The sequence below is a fragment of the Pleuronectes platessa genome, chromosome 1 (genome assembly GCF_947347685.1).
Source record: "Pleuronectes platessa chromosome 1, fPlePla1.1, whole genome shotgun sequence".
Classification (NCBI taxonomy): Eukaryota; Metazoa; Chordata; class Actinopteri; order Pleuronectiformes; family Pleuronectidae; genus Pleuronectes; species Pleuronectes platessa.
In genome coordinates, this window is record NC_070626.1 from 18871044 (window position 1) to 18889481 (window position 18438).

The 18438-nt window shown below is 44.9% G+C and overlaps 1 protein-coding gene across 3 annotated transcripts in view; it reads right to left on the bottom strand.

Moving 5' to 3' along the window:
- The window catches only part of zfhx3b (zinc finger homeobox 3b), a 134176-nt gene that overhangs the window by 79066 nt on the left and 36672 nt on the right, over positions 1 to 18438 (bottom strand). For all 3 annotated transcript variants that reach the window (XM_053427309.1, XM_053427385.1, XM_053427462.1), the window contains exons 2-4: positions 6359 to 8860; positions 5621 to 6200; positions 2998 to 3494 (exon numbers count right to left, since the gene is read on the bottom strand). In XM_053427309.1, coding sequence (XP_053283284.1) covers positions 2998 to 3494; positions 5621 to 6200; positions 6359 to 8824 — 3543 coding nt within the window. In that variant the 5' untranslated portion in view covers positions 8825 to 8860. The remainder of the gene's footprint in view (positions 1 to 2997; positions 3495 to 5620; positions 6201 to 6358; positions 8861 to 18438) is intronic.

An 18438-nucleotide genomic window follows, 5' to 3' on the forward strand; every position in this document is an offset into this window, starting at 1 on the left:
GCCACTCATCTCACCTCCGCACTAACACATAGCCAAGCCCTGAGGCCTATACCGCTGATGGTATAAGGGCTATCATATTCACATATGTGGGTAGCTGTAAAAGGAGAAAAGTGAAGCTGGGTTTGTTCAAGATGAAGAGAGCCTCGGGGGAACGCTAAGTACTCAAAATATACAATAAACAAACTAAGGTTTGGGTCATCTGCACTGTAACAAAACCCATGTGTTTGTGTTTAGGAGTGACCATGTAGGACAGGATGGGTAACCATCATGCTATCGTCAGAGCAGTTAAAAACCCTACGGGGTAAGAGAAGGTGAAAGTTCACGTCAGAGCATAAAGCCGTGCTGGCTGAGCACAGGGCTCAGAATTGGTAACTCTCAACTGAGCACAGGGGAGGAAAGCATCACCCCCCGCTGTGTGGTGGTCCATGTGGTCAGGATGGCTCACTGGATCTTTCTGTGGTCTTTTGGAACATTCCAATACATGGGGTGGTGGGGGGGATATTTTTAGAAAGCTCTAATATGGGCCGCATACCACAGACTCTCAAATTATCCCATCCAGCTTAGCCCTCAGTTTAAACCTTCCTTTTTAATTCCAGTAATTACAGGCTCCAATTTATATGGAGCTGTGCTCACAAAGGGCCTGTTTAATTCAAACCAGTTTGATTTGGGTGATGTGTCCCAAGCATCTCCCACATCTTACGGCCTGTTTATGCTGACTTGATGATTTATTTTCTCCCCAAAAAGGTTAAAAATGGTGCTATATGCATCAGATTTCTTTGGGGAGGAATAAATGAATGGTGATTTTCCTTTTTTTGGTCCTTGCCTAATATACCGAGTTGGCTTTACAGGCTTGTGGGCCACTGTGGGTTTATGCCTGTCAGTATATCTACCAGGACAGTAAATACAGCACAGTACGGAGACATTGACATTGTCAAGTGGGGAGCCAGTGCTGCCAAGAGACCTCACAACCATGTACTTGTTGTCCACTAATCACATTTGTAAGTCGTAAAATATTGTAATAATTCTTGTCAAGTCGCAAACATCTCTATTATGGAGCAGAGTCTGGGATCAGGACGGCTTATGTGGACTGCAGTGTCCCTGGGTTGAGAGTGCAGGTAATTTCTGGACAAATGCACACGCTCGTACTCGGAAGATCAATTGGTTTTAAGAAATATGGAGCCATCTTAAGAGGCTTAAGTCATAAAAAATGATCATGCCTGGATGTGTTGTACATATTTAATCCCCTGCAGCCTGAGCAGCAGTATGACATATGTCTCGTCCTTCTTAGAAACTTAGGCAGAAAAAAAGAGATGGTCCAGGGCTCGCAGAAAAGTGGAAAGCACACAGATAATGTGATATACACTGAACTATATCTTCTGAGACGAAAACAATCCATCCCTTCAAAGGTGTGAGGAAGAGAGAGGGCATTCCAGTGCCAGTCTATTTTGGTCCAATGTGAGACTGACATGTCATTGGAATCTGGGCCAGTAAGTCCAGCAGCTACGGCCAAGAGAGGATGACCATGTGCTGGGAAAACAATAGGATTTATTGCCATGCTTTTTTTTTTTTTCTGTTTCACAACTGACTCTACACACTCATGGGTAATGTTTCACGTTTGAATTTGTATGAATCTATAAATAAATACAAATGTTGGGCGGCCCTTTTTGTTGTCCTCATGCAGACCAAAGACTGAACACCTCCCGTGTCCCCCAGCACCAGGAGACCTGCATCCCACCGTTTTGTTTATCAAAGCACTGAAAATTGATTTCTCTCTGTTACTGTTATTTCAGTGCAAATGCATTGTGGAAAGGAAGCATGCCTGTCGTACCAATGGATCTAAGAAACCATTCATAATGCTGGCTGATTTTTTTAATGGACAGCCCTTTTTGAGAGGCACCACTTCACCTTAATTTTTTTACATAATTAAAAATGTGTGAAGCAATTTGCACATGCCTATTCATAACTCCTTTTTAAAGGAAGTTGCACGATAATATACAAAGACTACCATACAAAAAATGTTAACTGTTCAAATCCTGTTTTTAAGAGTTAAAAAACTCTAATGGAGTGGATTAATAAATAAAGGTTACATCTACTAGGAAACAGGTATGTAGTGTAGGATTACGTGGAGTATGGGTTGTCCATGTTTGTATGTGTTTTGTTGAGTGTGTTGTATGTATGCTCGTGTCCGTGTGCAACTATGCCAGCTTGGGTTAAGCGCCGAGTGGCCGAAGCCGCAGACACACAGGATAGGTACCTAAATGGAATCAGGCCTGTTAGATTTATGGCCATTTGTTCTGAGAGTGTTCATCCATTGGCTATTATGGAATGATTAGAGGAGAAGGTGAAGCTCCAAGTCCAGCAAAAATCAATACGGCTGTCGAGAACGATTCAGCCTTTCCCGCTCTGAGGAGTATTAGCACCAAACCTCTGTCTCCTCGCACTTCTTCATTCGTCTCCTAGTGATTCAGCCCTAAGCCTCCACACCAGCTTCAGCTGCCATGTTCCTCTCATGGCAGCCGTGTGGCCCCGTTTCTATATGACTACTGGAGGGAGGTAAGAGTTAAACAAGAAAGCTATCATTCATGCCTTGGGAGAGTATGGTGGTGTGGGCAGCACTAGAGCATTTGCTGTGTTCTAGGAAGGAATATCAAGTTAACAGGGAGAGGATTAAGTCCACATTTTTCCTCTTGCATAAATCTCTGTTCAGGGGGATCACAAAACCTCGTAAATTAGATGTATGATCCCAGATATTTAGCCATACTACTTCTCCAGGCCATATTATAACACCGCTAATGTTTTGACAATAAAGCAGCGTTAGCAAATTTTGTAGGTTGGTTACTGTGCAACATAAAAAAGTCTAAGTTTAGCAATGAATGCCGATGTGACAGCTCTTTCTCCCCAGGTCTGCATATATTCAGTACAAATGTGAAAATTCTGATACAATGTGGAGATGAGATTGAGTGGTGGATGTGATGAAGAAGCGTGAGGACCACTCACCTTGTAGACTTTGAGGCTGGCCTCATGGCGAGTGTTGACGGTGTGCATCCTCAGCTTCTCCAGGCTGTTGGTGTAGTAGTCACAGGCGTTGCATTTCAGGTGCACTGGGTTGCCTATGGCCACACACTTCAGACGCCACTCGTTGCCTTTGCCCCCTTCTTTAATGTGGGCTATGAGCTGGTACTTTTGCACGTGCTTGTCTGTCTTGCAGTGCAGCTGGAAATTGGCCTTGAGCTGAGTGGTGTAGTGGCACAACTTGCACTGGTGAGAGTCGCCCACCACCGCACGCCATTCCTCCTCCGGTAGGCTGCGTTCAGCTCCCATATGCATGCCAAGCACATCCAGGTTGTCGGTTGTGAAGCGGTTGCACACGGCGCACTGAAAGAGCTTGAGGGAGGGATCGCTGGTTTGTGATAGACTCTCTCCCAGGGTCATCAATTCTTCGGACACCAACTGGCCACCGCCCAGCCGCACGTCCATGGGCAGCTCCCCGCCAACTACAATGTGCAGGATCACAAAGATAGAGAGAAAGCAAGAGGAAACAGGTGAAGAAGTTGCATACATAATTTCATCATGATGTTAGACATATTCAGAGTTTGCACTCTAAATTATAGTAACGTTTTCAAAGACCACTTGTTCATTTTGTGCCACTCTCATTATAATATAAAGGAAAGCTGTTAAACCCTTTCTGTGAGTATAATATTGCATCAAGGACGCATGTATGTATTTAGCTTTCTTGATTTGAGCTAGGAGCCTGGGACCTTTCCATAGGGACCCAAAATCTAATGCTTCCAGAGATTGAATTTAGACGTTGCCTGTTAGGGATTGTGCAGGTTCATGGCCTGTCTGTAAATCAACTTCAGGGGCCACAAGCTCCACAGAAAAAGCAAATTATTTGATCATTACTGAAGAACTAAGGACTTCACAAACACACATTACTGTAAATCAAAACCATTGCCAACGTTCAGTAAATAATAATTTGAAAAATTCCACTTCTCTTCTTCACTTAGATTCTTCTGTGTCTTTCTCTCCCGATTGCCTCTAAATCAATATGGACACCTAACAGATTAATTCTGCTTGGTACGGACTTTAAATGCAGGGGAAGGAGGAAAAAACACAGCAAGCACATATCCTGTGACACCAACCACAGAACTGATGTCTACACAGTCTGGGGACGTTGACTTAAAAAATGAACGCTGAAAAAATGAGGTAAGAGCAGCCAGGGTTTTTGCCTTTGCTTGCTGATCTTTAATCTTTCACTGCCCAGACTGAGCATGCAGGCGTGACCCTGCCTGGCTTTACACTAAATTAATTCCAGCAGCCCCTTTTTATTTATTGCTGCAGTATGCAGCCTGCTCATGGACTTTTCTCCATTACCTGAGTTTTTATAGCCAGGAGAGGGAGACCTTTGAGAAGCCCTCTGAAATCACTCACAGTCCAAGCTCTCCAGTCATAGCTCCTTACACTCTCTCTCTTACAAACACACAGATGCACACACACACACACACACACACACAGTTTCTAGCACAGTCCTGTCCTTTCCTGCACCTTACCATCTCTCATTTCTACCTGGCTCTCATGGTCCATTACTACGCAGATTCAGTGATTTACCACAGACCTGGATCTAGTTCCTCACTAAATTCTAGCGATAGACCATTAGACCAAGACAAAGATTTGCAGCTTTACATCTGTTTCCTCATAGTTTTTTTTTAGGTTTTATTTTATATTGAAACAACATGTAGGTATGTTAACCTATGTCCATATTTATCAAAGATATCTTGCCATGGCTATCAGACTTGTATTTTTTTACAGTTTCACTGAGTACAACTGAAAACAAGTTCCAGCAAAAATGGCTAAAAGTCAAATCCTCCTGCTCTGAGGCACTCCATCTCATATCTTTCCTTGACACCACTAGCTGAGTCTCGGGAACAAGGATTATAAGGACGCTGAAATTGTGAGAGGTCAACGTTTGTTATCTTTCTCTTTGGCAATACACTCAAAAGTAAAAAATCCACTGTGGAGGCATGAAAGGAGACCTATTACTCCTTAACCTGAGATCTCCTTGCAATGGCAGATTCCCTCAGGAGATTTACTGAGCCACGTGTACCATACTGTCGAGTTAATATCGGTGTCAGAGTGTTTGTGTATGATGACTTTAAGAGTTCCTTTAAGTGTGACAGAGGATGACACCACTTTAGTTTATGGGTCCAGACTGTGTTATCACTGCCTCTCTTGTAACATGCTTATTACATCTCACCTCGGAGGAAAATGAACCAGATGGCAGGACAGGGGAAAAAGAATTAGTCACAGCAATCAATTATTTTCTTGTCTTTGAACTGGTGACAGTTTAAGACAAGGAGTACTAACCGTGGGGTTGAAACTTTACCTGGCATACCAAACACACAATGCTTGGGGAGGGGATGGTGTAAGGCTAGCAAAGTCATATTTTAAGAGCTGGGTGAGCTTAAAAATGTATTTGAAATTAAATGAATACTTTTTCACTCAAAATTTTGTTTTATTTGGGCTCCTTCCTGCTAATAGAAAAATGCTATGAACTGTATTTTGTGGTTTTGGAGGCAAATTGGGGCATTTCTGAAAGCAAGAGAGGAAAGATGGGGCTCACCAAGTGCCGGGGCCAGGGCAGCCATGTTGGGATCCAGGTGGAAGCTCCCCATCAGGAACTGGGCCTCTGCTCCAGCTGGGTCTATCTTGAGGCCTGGTGGTAGGCTCATGTTCTGAGTCAGGTAATACTGGTAGAGCTCAGCCTCAGAGGGTGAGGGCATGGCTCCCAAGCCAAGTCGGCTGTGCTGCATCTGAGTCACGTTCTGCTGAAGTAGCATCATGTTGTGCATGTGCTTCTCACTGGTCATGTGGATACGCAGGTTCCGTGCCACATTGGTCTCATAGTCACACACCTCACACCGCCAAGTAGGTTTGCTCTTAGGCTTCGTTGGAGAGGGTGCCCCACACGGTCCGGCCATATGAGTGGAGGACTGTGTAGGATGGTGGTGGGCAGGGTGATGGCTACTGGCCTGGGTCACTGAGGGGACAGCTACCACTCCTCCCGGGGTATGTCCAAACACCTGCTCCTGCCCAGAGCCAATAGTTCCTCCATTCTGCAGTGTCTGCATGTTGTTCAGGTGCTTGTCCGACTGCATGTGGATGCTTAAGTTGCCCTTTGTGGTGGTGGAGTAGTTGCAAACCTAGAAAAGATTAAACAATTTTCTTGAACTGCAATACAATTATTCAGACATTACTTTCAAGTATCACTTTACATTAAAATACGTCTAAATTACTTACAAATCAATAACCCAAAAACCTAAATTGTAGTACTTAAATAAAAACGTTTTTGATCACACACCTCACACCGGAAGGGCTTGTATCCACAGGTATAGCTTTCTCCACGAGCAAGACGAGGGTGGCTCTGGCCACTACTGCAGTAAGAACAAGAGCCTCCAGAGTCTGGGTGCTTCTCTTTCATGTGGGCCTCCAACGTCTGCTGGTACTTGTAATGCCAGTTGCATTTGGGACACTTCAGTGTCTTGCACGAGTTGCGTGAATGCATCATGGTCATGTGGCCACCCAAGGAACGTGAGGAACCCAGAACAGTATCACATTTAGGGCATTCTACTCCACTTCCTATGGTGCCACCAAGCCCATGGTTCTGTGAACACTCGCCCATTCCTGTTATGTCACAGGAGCCCCCTGGGAGGGGGTGTGAGTGGCCATGAGATGAAGGGTGTAGGTGATGATGAAGGTGGTGCATGTGGTGATGGTGCAGAAGGGCTCCATTTTCCTCCTCTCCTTCTGCTGGGAAATCATTTGGTTCTGGAGCTGTGGCACTATCTCGATTGGCACTTTCGTCAGCAGCAGCATTTGAGGACAGAGGTGAGGAGGAAGTACCAGCGGTATCATCCTCGCTCCTTCTGACGGCAGATGCCGCCATTGCCATGGGAACAGTGAGCCCCTGGCAGTTAAAGCTCAGAGGGAGCTCGGAGGTCCTCCCCCCACCATCTGCAGATGAACCCTCTTCCTTGACAGAGGAGCAAGTGGAAGCAGGGGCTTTGCTGTTGAGCATGGAACTGACTGCAGAGGTGCAGGCAGAAGGCTGGAGAGCGCTACTAGGCATTAATAAAGGAGATTTGGAAATGCTTTGGTTTGAGACAGCTGGTTCCCCCGCTTCACCCCCGCCACTGCTACTGTTACCACCACTGGCCACTGCAGTGCTTTCTGCCTCCGCCTCATCTTCCTCCTCACCTAACAACAGTTCCTCTTCTTCTTCTGACCCCCCCATCTGGCTGGATAGGAGTCCCTTGCTTTCATGTCGCTCAGTGTCCCCATCCTCTCCCATGCATGCCAACTCTTTCCCAACAGCCTCCTCAGTTCTCCCTCCCTGTTTGGGCAGGGCACTGGAGTCTTTGGCAGAGCCTGGGGATGAGGTAAGAGTGGATGCTTTGGGAATGCTCAGTCCTCCAAGAGAATGGACTGAGCTCAGTTGGGTTTGCTGGAGGCCAGAGTCAGAGTCTTTGTTCATAAGGTTCTCGCCACCCCCACTGCTGCTACCAGGCTCCAGATGGACACCACTAAATGTGCCAAAGAAGCTCTGGCTAGAGTTAATGGGGGCCGGGGTAGATGGCAGAGGAGTGCTCTTATTTTTTGGTTCCAGAAAACTAATGAGGGGCTCTTTGTCCTTCCCAATGCCCTGGATGATGGCAGATACTTGCTTGTCCCCCAGCAGCCGCCGCTCGTCCTCACACAGTGTCATGCGGTGATCATGGACGGCATGAGTGGCAAAGGAACGCGAATAGCCAAAGGACAGCTTGCAGAGAAAACACATAAGAATGGGCTTACCCTTGCCATATAGGGCTAACCCATCAAATTTGGAGAAATCCACGTTGTTGGGAACATCTTTGGATACAGAGGACTTCTTGGCAGACCCATCGCTGTTTAGGTAATCCTTGTTGCTTTTGTGCCGCACATCGAAGACACGGAAACTGTGCAGGACAGGACTGAGACCTGCCATGGTTGAGGTATTGGGGAAACCTTGGTCTGAAGTGCCAAACCACTTCCCGAAGGACGAGGCTATGTGGAACGTGTTGATGATCTGAGGGTAGACCGACGATGAAGACCCAGCAGGTTCGCCCGGTTTTCCCCCACTGGTAATAGAGTTTGTGGGAAGCAGGCCGGGTACCATGCCCCCACCACTTTGGATCAACTGACTGAGGCTCTCTACGATGTAGGCTGAGCCATCTGGCTGGTAGACTATTTCTCCAGCCAGGTTCTCCACATCACTGCTCTCCTCTTCATCTTCCTCCTCTCCTTCCTCACTCCCACTCTCAGGTGCTCCCTGCTGTTGTGTGGGCGGATGTCTCAAAAGAGTGGGCATACCTCCTCCCCCTGAAGCCATTGGCACCCCGGGAAAGGGCTGAAGACTTGGGAAACAGCTGTCAATCTCCATTTCATCTAAGTCGTCAGATTCTTCCTCTTCTCCACAACTGACTCCCTCTTGCTCTTCTTCCTCAAGACCCTCTCCTCTGGGATGCAGCTGGCCCGTAGCAGAGCTATCACTGCGGGTCTGGGGTGATGTCTGTTTTAGCTGCTGATGCTGGGACTGTTCTTCTCTTATCCCGTCATGAGTTGCACTGGGGTTTTGGGGTTGAGAAGGGTAGGGAGCAGAGAGAGACAGAGGATCCAGAGAAGGAGCCTGGTTGGTGCAAGGGACCTGTGAGCTAGAGTGATCGTTCCAGGGCTGTGGTGGTTGCTGCTGCTGGGAGGAGCTGAGCCCATCATCTGTCCCAGAAACCACAGGAGACTCACAGCTGTCCATGCTGATGCCTACATGAGGCGTTCATCGCATCCAGGCCTGCAAAGACACAAATTGAGATACATAAGAGTGTGTTGTAGTATTTGGGATGTTTGATGTAACCTTATACGCATATGCTGTACACTAGAACACACAACTCATCATTAACCCGGCTAATGTTTGAAACACACAGGGTCTGAAGTCACCGAAGTGGACTTTTCATCCCCAATGACATGTGTTTTCAAGTGTTAATATGCCTATTAAGAAAAGATCAGATACACGAAATATGAAAAAGGACGGTATGTACCGGAAGCTTAAAAGAAGAAAATCAAATGGATGGTGTATTGGGTAAGAAGCTAAAGTCTGAGATATAATTGGAAAAATGACACCATGCTCATTACACTAGATCAGATACTTAAACACAATACCTGAGACAAGCACTAATAAGCCATCCATGATTCATCTTCCTGCCATATCAGAAAGGTACCATCTTTTATCTTCACCTTCCAAACAACACCCCTAATCTTATATTCTGCAAATCCTACATCCGTTTTTAATTAACTTGCAGTCAGAAAAAAGGAGAAACAGGCTAACTTAATGGATCAAATAGATTCCCTGTGAGATAATTAGACACTGAGAAGCCACCCATCAGCACATTGTACATTTACATAACTGGAAGGAAAAGGGGGAAAGCTATTCTTAACAGTATTATTACCATCTTCAAGCTGTGTACATATAAGAGGAATATGATTCATGTGCATTATTGAAAGCGCTGTGTATGAAATCTAACAACAGCAATAAAAGGCAGTATTTTCTATGAGCTCAAAATATATAAGCTGGGTTGGGACTTCACTGCAGCTGTGTTTAGATCTTGCATCCAATAACCTCTACGCTCAGACTGGTTTCAAACACTCCAGCCATCCTCCGCCTCTGAAATAATAAATGGGAGCTGAGCTTTCGGGAGCTAGCCATGCCCCGAGCATCTGAGAGGCCCAACACAGGCTGCAATTTAGAGTGCAGAACAGATAAAATGATAGCGCGAGATACTGCTGAGCTAATAATTTTATTAAAGGGATGCAGCCAACATTGATTAAAGGGGGCAATCGGGCTGAAACCAATAACTCTGGGCTGCCCTTTAACCCACCATCACTGAATATTACATGAGCAAAGTTTCCCGGCACCAAGCTGACTGCCATGTCCCGGTTGATTAGCGCATTCACTGCTTGCACTTGATTTATTTACTTATTTACTTAGGGATGCAAATTTCAGCTGTGATCAGAATGGAGTCTTCCCCCACGCCCTAACATAATAACCACCGAGAGAGAGGAGAGATTGATAATGTCTGTCTGCCTCTTCATGAATGTCTGATGAAGCTCACCTCCCACGCAACATACCTTAGACCTCTCCAACCTATATACATTTGAACAAAAAAATATAAATACTCCTATATTTAAAGATGTGCTTTTGTATTTGGACGTCAGAATGAAAAACTAAAAGCCCTATAAAGATAAAAGCACTTTGTTTATTTGAGAAAATGTTAATTATAACAGCAAAGTGTGTCACAAATACTGGGGACGAAACATTTTCTATGTATGGTCTATCGGATGTTTTGTTTACACACCACAGAAGCGAACCCCAGTGACCCTTGTGTTGCTTTGCATACAAAATGAAAGATATTAGACTGGCTGGCTTATTAACAAGATTGCTTTATACTGCCAGACATGATTTAGAGATGGCTGCCATATTGAGTGAGGGGATACAAGCCCTACTGGTCTGTATTTATTATCTGTTCCATTAATAAGAGCCTATGAGCTCAACAGCCATTTCACACAAATGGACTGATGGCAGCGAGACTAATGCAAGAGAAAAAATGTGCCACATGTCAAACAGACACTGACTTTTCAGACTAAAAGTACATGAATAAACGGAACAAAGTGAAATGGAAAAAAAAGCAGATAATGGGTTTTGTCTAAAAGGACGCCCTGTTATAAAAAATTGTCCAGGTTTCCTGTCTGAACACGGATTGTTTCACCCGTACATTAGTTCCTCCTCCAGATTCCACTGCCTGTCTGCACCAGGCCTGGGCCCACATGTGCAACTAGTAGTTAAGATTGCCAGTAAATCTAAAGAACTAGTTGACCTCTAAAGTTCTCTCATCTTTGCCTCGATGAGTCTGAACAGAGTGGATACAATGTAGGCCACTGTGCTGGGGGTATCTACCCATCCTTTCCCATTACTGCTGTAAGGTACCTGAAGCAATTAGCAGCAGACAGGAAAGCACAATGACTCTTGGTCAGCGCTAAAGCTCTGAGCCAGCTTGGTTTGTACACTGCTTACAGAAAACAGGATTGCCCTTTAAAATCAAGATGGTGTAATTCAATAACCTGCAGTGGTTACTGATGAGCAATGGGATTGTCTGGAGTCGGCAAGTCGCAGATGGGCCCACTGATATAGCGCTGTTTGTCTCTAGGAGGTCTGCCTGGCTCAGTGACACCTGTTTAAAGCAGGAAAAGCTTTAATCTCTGGGAGGCACTAAACAAGTCCAGGAGACAGACAAAGAGACGCGGTCAAAGGAGAGGGGAAGTGGAGGAGGCCGGTGTCTCAGTGTGCTGACTGTGTTGATAACCACAAATCAAAATGATGGACCAGCCCAGTAAAGGTAACTACTGCTGAGTGGTATCATGTGGGCTAATATACTGTAACATCTCAAAAGTTTATTTTCTCCTGCATACTGGCACTGATGTTTAGTGCACAAAACAAAAGTATCCTGCCATGGCCTCTGCCCTTGTGCCGTATCACAACTCTCAATGTGGGCTCACTGAGTTGACAATAAGCAGGCTGCATGCAGCCAAAACAGGCTTTAGTTGACAATAAGAGATAATCAGAGAGAAGAAAAGGCTGGATTCCTGAGCTGATCTGAGGGAGAGCATGCCGATGCACAGATCCCGACTCACACTCCTGCTGCCACCTGCCTTCAAAGGGCTTCATGCCAGTGTCTCCCTGCTCCTTCTTTCTCTCTCCACTGACGAAAAGTCAAACTCACCCTCCACCCCACCACCACCAACACCACCCTAACAATGCAGATAAGGTTGAGTCTTGTGAAAAGGCCTCAGTTCTAATAAACATTGTCAGAGAGTGGGTCTGGATGTCTTTTGGTAGGGATGGAAAATGAGATACGTTTTAAGTTATGGGTCCTTTTATTAGGTGGGATTTACCAGCCAACTGAGGGAGGAATTAAAGGCTAAGGAACCATCTGATTATAAGCATGCCTGATCACCTGCCTGAAGGCCTGGCCTTGCCTCCAGAGGACCCTTCTCTCCATGGGTTTCCTGAGGGATTTATCTCCGACTCAGCCCTAAGTGTGAATACTGCTTGGTTATGAGCATCATGCAGAACAGACCCTTACTCTTATCCACATGCATGTCAGCAGGGAGGGTACACCTTTTTAAATAGGAAAGACATCGCTTCTTAATACGCCTAGAGGACCCCTCACAATAAACCAGATCTGGTTTTCAATTGTTCCTCTGTGATGTTGCCTGTCTGTGTCTGGTCTCTGAGCCATCACTGAGCCTGGCCAGCCACCGCAGGGTAAGGGGCGCTTATTGGAAAATCAATGGTGTGAACGCTAAGCAAGTTACAGGAAGATGTGGGAAGGAAGGGTTCTTATTGATAAAGCAGGGGAAGGCCTTTGATGTTGCACTGGGGACATGCTCATTGATGGGGGAACCATTGTAGTCCTCAGGCAGAGTGAGGCCCAGGTTTATCTCGTAGGTTTGTTCCAATTAATCACCAATAAAGGCCTTGCATGCATTGCACTCTGCGACTTAATGCCTGACTTGGCTTAACAAATTCTGTTTTTAAGCAGTGCTTTTACAATGAGGGCGTTTATATTTGTAAAGCTGCAATACAAGTGTCTCTTCCTGCCCTTACTGTACCCTATAACTTTTAAAACAGGTCTGATAATCAAACTAAGGTCCATGTATTATTCTACACGTGAGTGTGCAAGTGTGGTCCCAAACCACAGCAGCAGACTGGTGACACTAAGATTTTATTTCTTCTATAAAGAGATGGAGGCAAGTATAAATTATCGCGCTTGCTGTCATTAAGTTTCCACAATTACTTTATATATGAAATAATAAACAGTGACAATAATTTAGAGTCGTGAGTAAAAAAAATGCATATCAAGTTTCACTGTCCAAAGAGTATGATTATATCAGGAACATAGAGTTCTTGTTCTCTCTGATCCCTAACACTGTACATCAGGTGATTAACCATCTTCGACATTGTTGTTTATTGTGCGCTGTAAACATTGTGTCCACTATTCTGCTAATGCAGACATAAGGATGCTTCAGTATTGCTCTGACTGCAGGAGGCAAAAAGTCACCTCAGGTCGATGGCACTCAGCCTGTAAACAGGGCTTCCCGTAAAATCAATGATCTTCAGTTGGAGCTATCAGTCTGTGGAACAGAAATAGCCAGGGCTGTGTTGAGTCTGAGGAAGGGAGGAGCAGTGCTGTGTGTGTTTACATGACTGTGTGTGAGTAGAGAGGGTCGGTCGCTGGCATGTCTGGGTGCATTTCTCCGTGATAGCAGAACTGAGTCATGCAGCTTTTGTCCCTTCGGCCACTGTAAACCTACATGTATTAGGTGCAGTAGAGCAAAGACAGTTCAAAGATTATTTCTGATGGTGTTGTGAACATGCAGCACATGCATCAAACTAGATTTGGAGCAAACATTGTATATCACAGCTGAAATAATCCTGGTTTATTAAAATATGAGTGAACTCAAATACCCTAGAGGGAGTGTGCTGATTGTTTTAGTTTCACAGCACTCAATTTTAGTAACAATTTGGAACAAGAAATGCTGGCCAGAAGAGGCTAAATTGATTTGTTTGTAGTATCAATTGCCTCCTTTGTTAATAAACTCGAAATAGAACCTTGAAAATGATTTTACTCTTCACGCAACACCATCAAATTCTGCTAATCCATTCTATGTTACAGAACGGAGGAAAAGTGATTTAAGACAAAGCAGCAGTGAAATCACAGAGCAGCAGAACTGCGTGCTACTTATACACAGGGCAGTCTGATTAAATGATCCGAGCGGAGCTCAGCTAGAGCATCCAGAGCCATCCAGAAGGGATTTACACATGGCACAGGAGTGTTTCCTCAGTTTTGGAGGGTGTGATAGAAACAGCATGCTGGTGTAATTAGAAGTAGTTAATTAGCTGTGGGTTAATTACTGGGATCTGCGGAGTGTTGGTGAAAGACCTGGTGGGGTGGCAAAGCAGAGGGAAGCAGCGAACACACAGCAGGAAGCTCCCAGTCTCCTGCCAATTAGCAAGCAGCATGGGTGGGGGGCTTCGGTGTGGATCGCTACGAGTTCAAATGTGAGGAGGCTCGTATCTTTTCTTTCAAAACTCAGTGCAAGATAAAGTGGGAGCAGACAACAAAATATTCTATTTAAATATGCTTGGTGTTAGAGACAATAAAAGAGAGCAAAACATTTGCCTTAAAGTCACAGTGAAAATTGTAAAGCGTGATTTCAATTACAAAATCTAACCCTCTAACAAAACTTCAGCCACGAGCTATCATTCTCCATTTAACAAACACACTGAAAGACCGCACTGAATTATTTTCCCGTTCTGTCCCGTGTGGTTTGTTAAGAAAGCTTTGTAATTTATAAGAGCATAAATTATCCTTGGAATTAAGGTATTGATGTATAATCAGAGCAGGGCTATCGGGCACAAACAAACGTTTGCCCCCAGGCAACCAAGTGCACAGAGCACGCTCACACACGGTATACACTCAGCAGGGCATCAGTGAAATTGCTAGACAGACAGAGACAGAGAGAGAGAGGGGGGGAGAGAAAGAGCAAGAGAGAGATGGAGGGGAGATGTGTCTTTCAAATACTTATCAGATTAGTAAGATACACATCCCCCCATTTCTGCTTGATTTTAGATGAGCAGACATGGATGCTGAATGATTTTCAACAGTCTGACGTGGAACATCACATCCTTTCGCATGCAGCGCCGACTTTCCCATAGTGTGGAATGCAGAAAGGCAGAGAGGACACTTGATACTTTGTACACGGGTCTGTCTGGTACTAATCAACCAGAAAACAACACTCTGATCTTGATCCTTGGGAAGTTTTTCTAAATGCAAAAACATTGGCAAATCCCAGAAAGACCTTTGCAGATGCATGGCAGGTTTAACTGTGTGTTTCTGTTGCGTCTGCAGATTGGCAGGAAACAGAAGAGGGAAGACAGAGAGATGGAGAGAGATTGAGATATGGAGCTGGGGAGACAGTGAGATCGCTAAAGACACGTGTCCAATGAAAGGTCAGGGACAAAGGGGGGAAATGTGCTGATCAAAGTCTTTGAGCCCCAGGACCTTCATTTCTACTAATTATCAAATCTGGCCCTATTTATATCTGCGGGAAGCAGACATTCTCTCAAGAGAGGATGGAAGCAAAATCTGCTAACTACAGAGGTTTCAGAGCTTCTGTTTGCTCTCGCTCCATTTCATTTCTCTTCTATGGTAACAGGATGAGGGTGGTAGATTAAGAGAAGCGATGACTGCAACTTATTCCGGAAAGTTGTTGCTGTAAAAGTAAAGGACAGGAGAGTGTGTACAGAAGAATACAAGACTGAGAAGAAAGGCAAATATGGGATCACACTACTTTTGGGTCGTGGGAAACTCAATTGCGGCCGTCTAGATAACTATTGCCTAAAAGGATAGATCACATGGTGCCACACAAACACACACATACACAGACACACACACACAAACACACACACACACACGTTCCCGCAGCGTGGCAGTCAAGGCAAGCCAACCACAAACACAGTTGTTAAAATGATCAATACCATTGAAATATTAAACCTTAAGAAGCCACATTATTGATTGAGAGCCCAATGATAAAAAGGTTTATTATCACAATTATGGGCTTTATGTAAATGTTTTGGAGAGACCATCAGCAGTCCATCCACCATGGGATTTGACCCCCCCCCCCCCCCAAATCCAACTGCATACTAACGCACACATATACACATAACACACTCATCTCTGCTGACACTGAACAACCTACCCAGCTCCTGCTGACAGAGAGACTGGTAAAAGGGGAAGTGTCTCCCTCCTCAGAACAACTTGGTGGCTCTGGGATGTTGTGTAAGGGGTGTCCAGCAGGACTGACAGCAAACAGTGGAGCGGAGGACCCGGGCTCCACGTGGGGCTAAGACTTTGGTAATGACCAGGTCTTGCACTTGGTAAAACACAGGGTCCAGTGGCACCTGGAATTAAACAGATATCCACTGCAGAGGATTCTTAAAGGGACATGGCCCTTCAGCAAACTCTCAAATGAATGAGAGAAACTACCAACTAAGAGAGACAAGGAGAAATTAGAACTGAAGTATAATTTGAGGTGCAGTGGTATGAGGGGAGGACTCGAGTCACACGGAGAATCACCAGTTAAACGGCGAGGCCGTGCCACAAGCCTGAGGGTTAGGCCCAGTGTTGGTGAAGTGTCTAAACCTGAGCAAGTGATAGGATCCCTTTTTGAAGGCATGCGAAGGCCAAATGCACGAAACCTGAGTAATGTGGATGAAAGCTGTCCAGGGTGAGAGCAGAGATGTGGAAAGTCACGCAGCGTTATGTGTGGAGAATGGAAACTTGCTATCTCTTTTACGCACCTCTAACTGAGGAATATGATTCAGTCCCATACACAGGATGCTTGTGTGCGTGTTATATGCCTCACCACATGTGGGAGCACACACGCACACTTGCACATGCTCACATGCACACACACACACAGGGATTAGAGGGTGTCCCAGTGCAACCATTCTGTGGAAATTATTTCTTTGCAGAAAAAAAGGCACGAAAGCCAACAGTGACCTGGCCTCTAATTCTAGAGTAGGATATCCTGGATAAATAATTAGAGGGTTCCTTTGAAGACCTCGCACAGCCAAACCATTCACTCCCCACTTCACATTTGCTAAAGTCATTAATGACAAAGATTTAGAAAGGAAAAGCGAAAATCTTTCTGGTACACAAATACTCTCTTTTTTATGAGGCCTGGCCCAAATTCCTCTCTGCTTAGCTGAAGCTCTTATCCTGGGAAAGAACTGCACCCGTTTTAAACAATGAACCTCGAGGGAAAAGTGTTTTCTATTGCCCCCTTCCCCTGCTGAATTATGGGAGTTAATAAAATTAAAATAATGTAGCCCTGTGTTTTAAAAGAGGAAGTGAGCACGAGATGTTGGGACACTGGATGTCAAAAACATAACAAAAACAAACACACACACACACACAAACACATACACACACACACACACAGACACACACACACACAGACAGGGAATACAACAAAGCAAAGAGACAGAATTTTTTTTCCCAAACTCTAAAAACAAAAACTGTTTCATATGTTAGAACGACAAAGGAGTGGGATAGCGAGCCTGCTATGAATATTAAAATCCTCCCAAACTTAATCGACATCACTGACTTCTGATTCATGGCTATGCTTGTGACATCTCCAGTTAGCAGTCATGCTTAGTCACAGCATGTGCCACTTCTGAACTGTGCTTTGCGGCTAACCAGGATTATTTGTTGGAAATAAACAGAATGGAATTTGACATGTGGAATTACATTTATCACAAACGGATAACTCTCATCTCCGAGGAGGGAAAAACGCACTCGCCAAAATTTATTTTAGATTCCACTGCGTGCTGCTGCGACATCTTAAGAGTATTTCATTGTGACAAAAAGAGAAACATGAATGTGTCTTCAGGAGGACAAGCCCGCCAGGCAGTCGTTTACATGCCAATTGAATGCCTAGTCTTTACACTAGCAGTTTATAAACAGAGCACTAATAAATCAGACCTCGATGCAACTGTCATCTTAAAAGGGGAGCGGAGCTTGCCCTACAGTTTACAAGGACAGATTCCCAGGCGAACGTTGGAAGGTGATGTGCATTCCTTCTGGGTGGAGCAGTGATGAGGGACTGTCAACAGACGAAACGGGAAGAAAAACAAAAAGAAAACAACTTGTTAAGTGTATAACAAGGTGGCCTGGAGGGCAACGCTGAAAGACACTTCAGCACTTGACTCTGAAGTGTGCGAATGAACATCAAATAGCATTTCTGTAGCTACACTGAGCACTGACAGAGCCGACCACAGTGTTCAGAGACCCCTGTGTGAAGATGAAGCTGCAGCTTGGCAGCAAATAAAGAGGTAAAATGTGTCTGAAAGACAACAGATCCTCCTGCAGTGGTAATTGTGTTAGTATGCACTGAATGTGAGTTTTATTCCGAGCTGCAAAGAACCCTGTCTAACATGAGGGAAACCTGCCGCCTCACAAACGCCTTCCAAAGTGAGGATTACAAAAATTCCAGTTTCGGTGTATGTGTACATGCATGTGCCAGACGCAAAGACAACAAGAAACTATAACCCTATAACCAGTTAATCTGCATTTAGTTAGCATGGCAGGGTTAAGTACCAGTTTGCAGCTGAATTCTGCATTACTACACCAGATTACCAGTATTGACACGCATCTGCCTTGCCCAATAATACACAGTGTTCTTCTCTGGTATTTGACGAATCGTTGATGGAGACCTACTCCCATGCTTGTTGGAGTGTTTTCGTGTTCT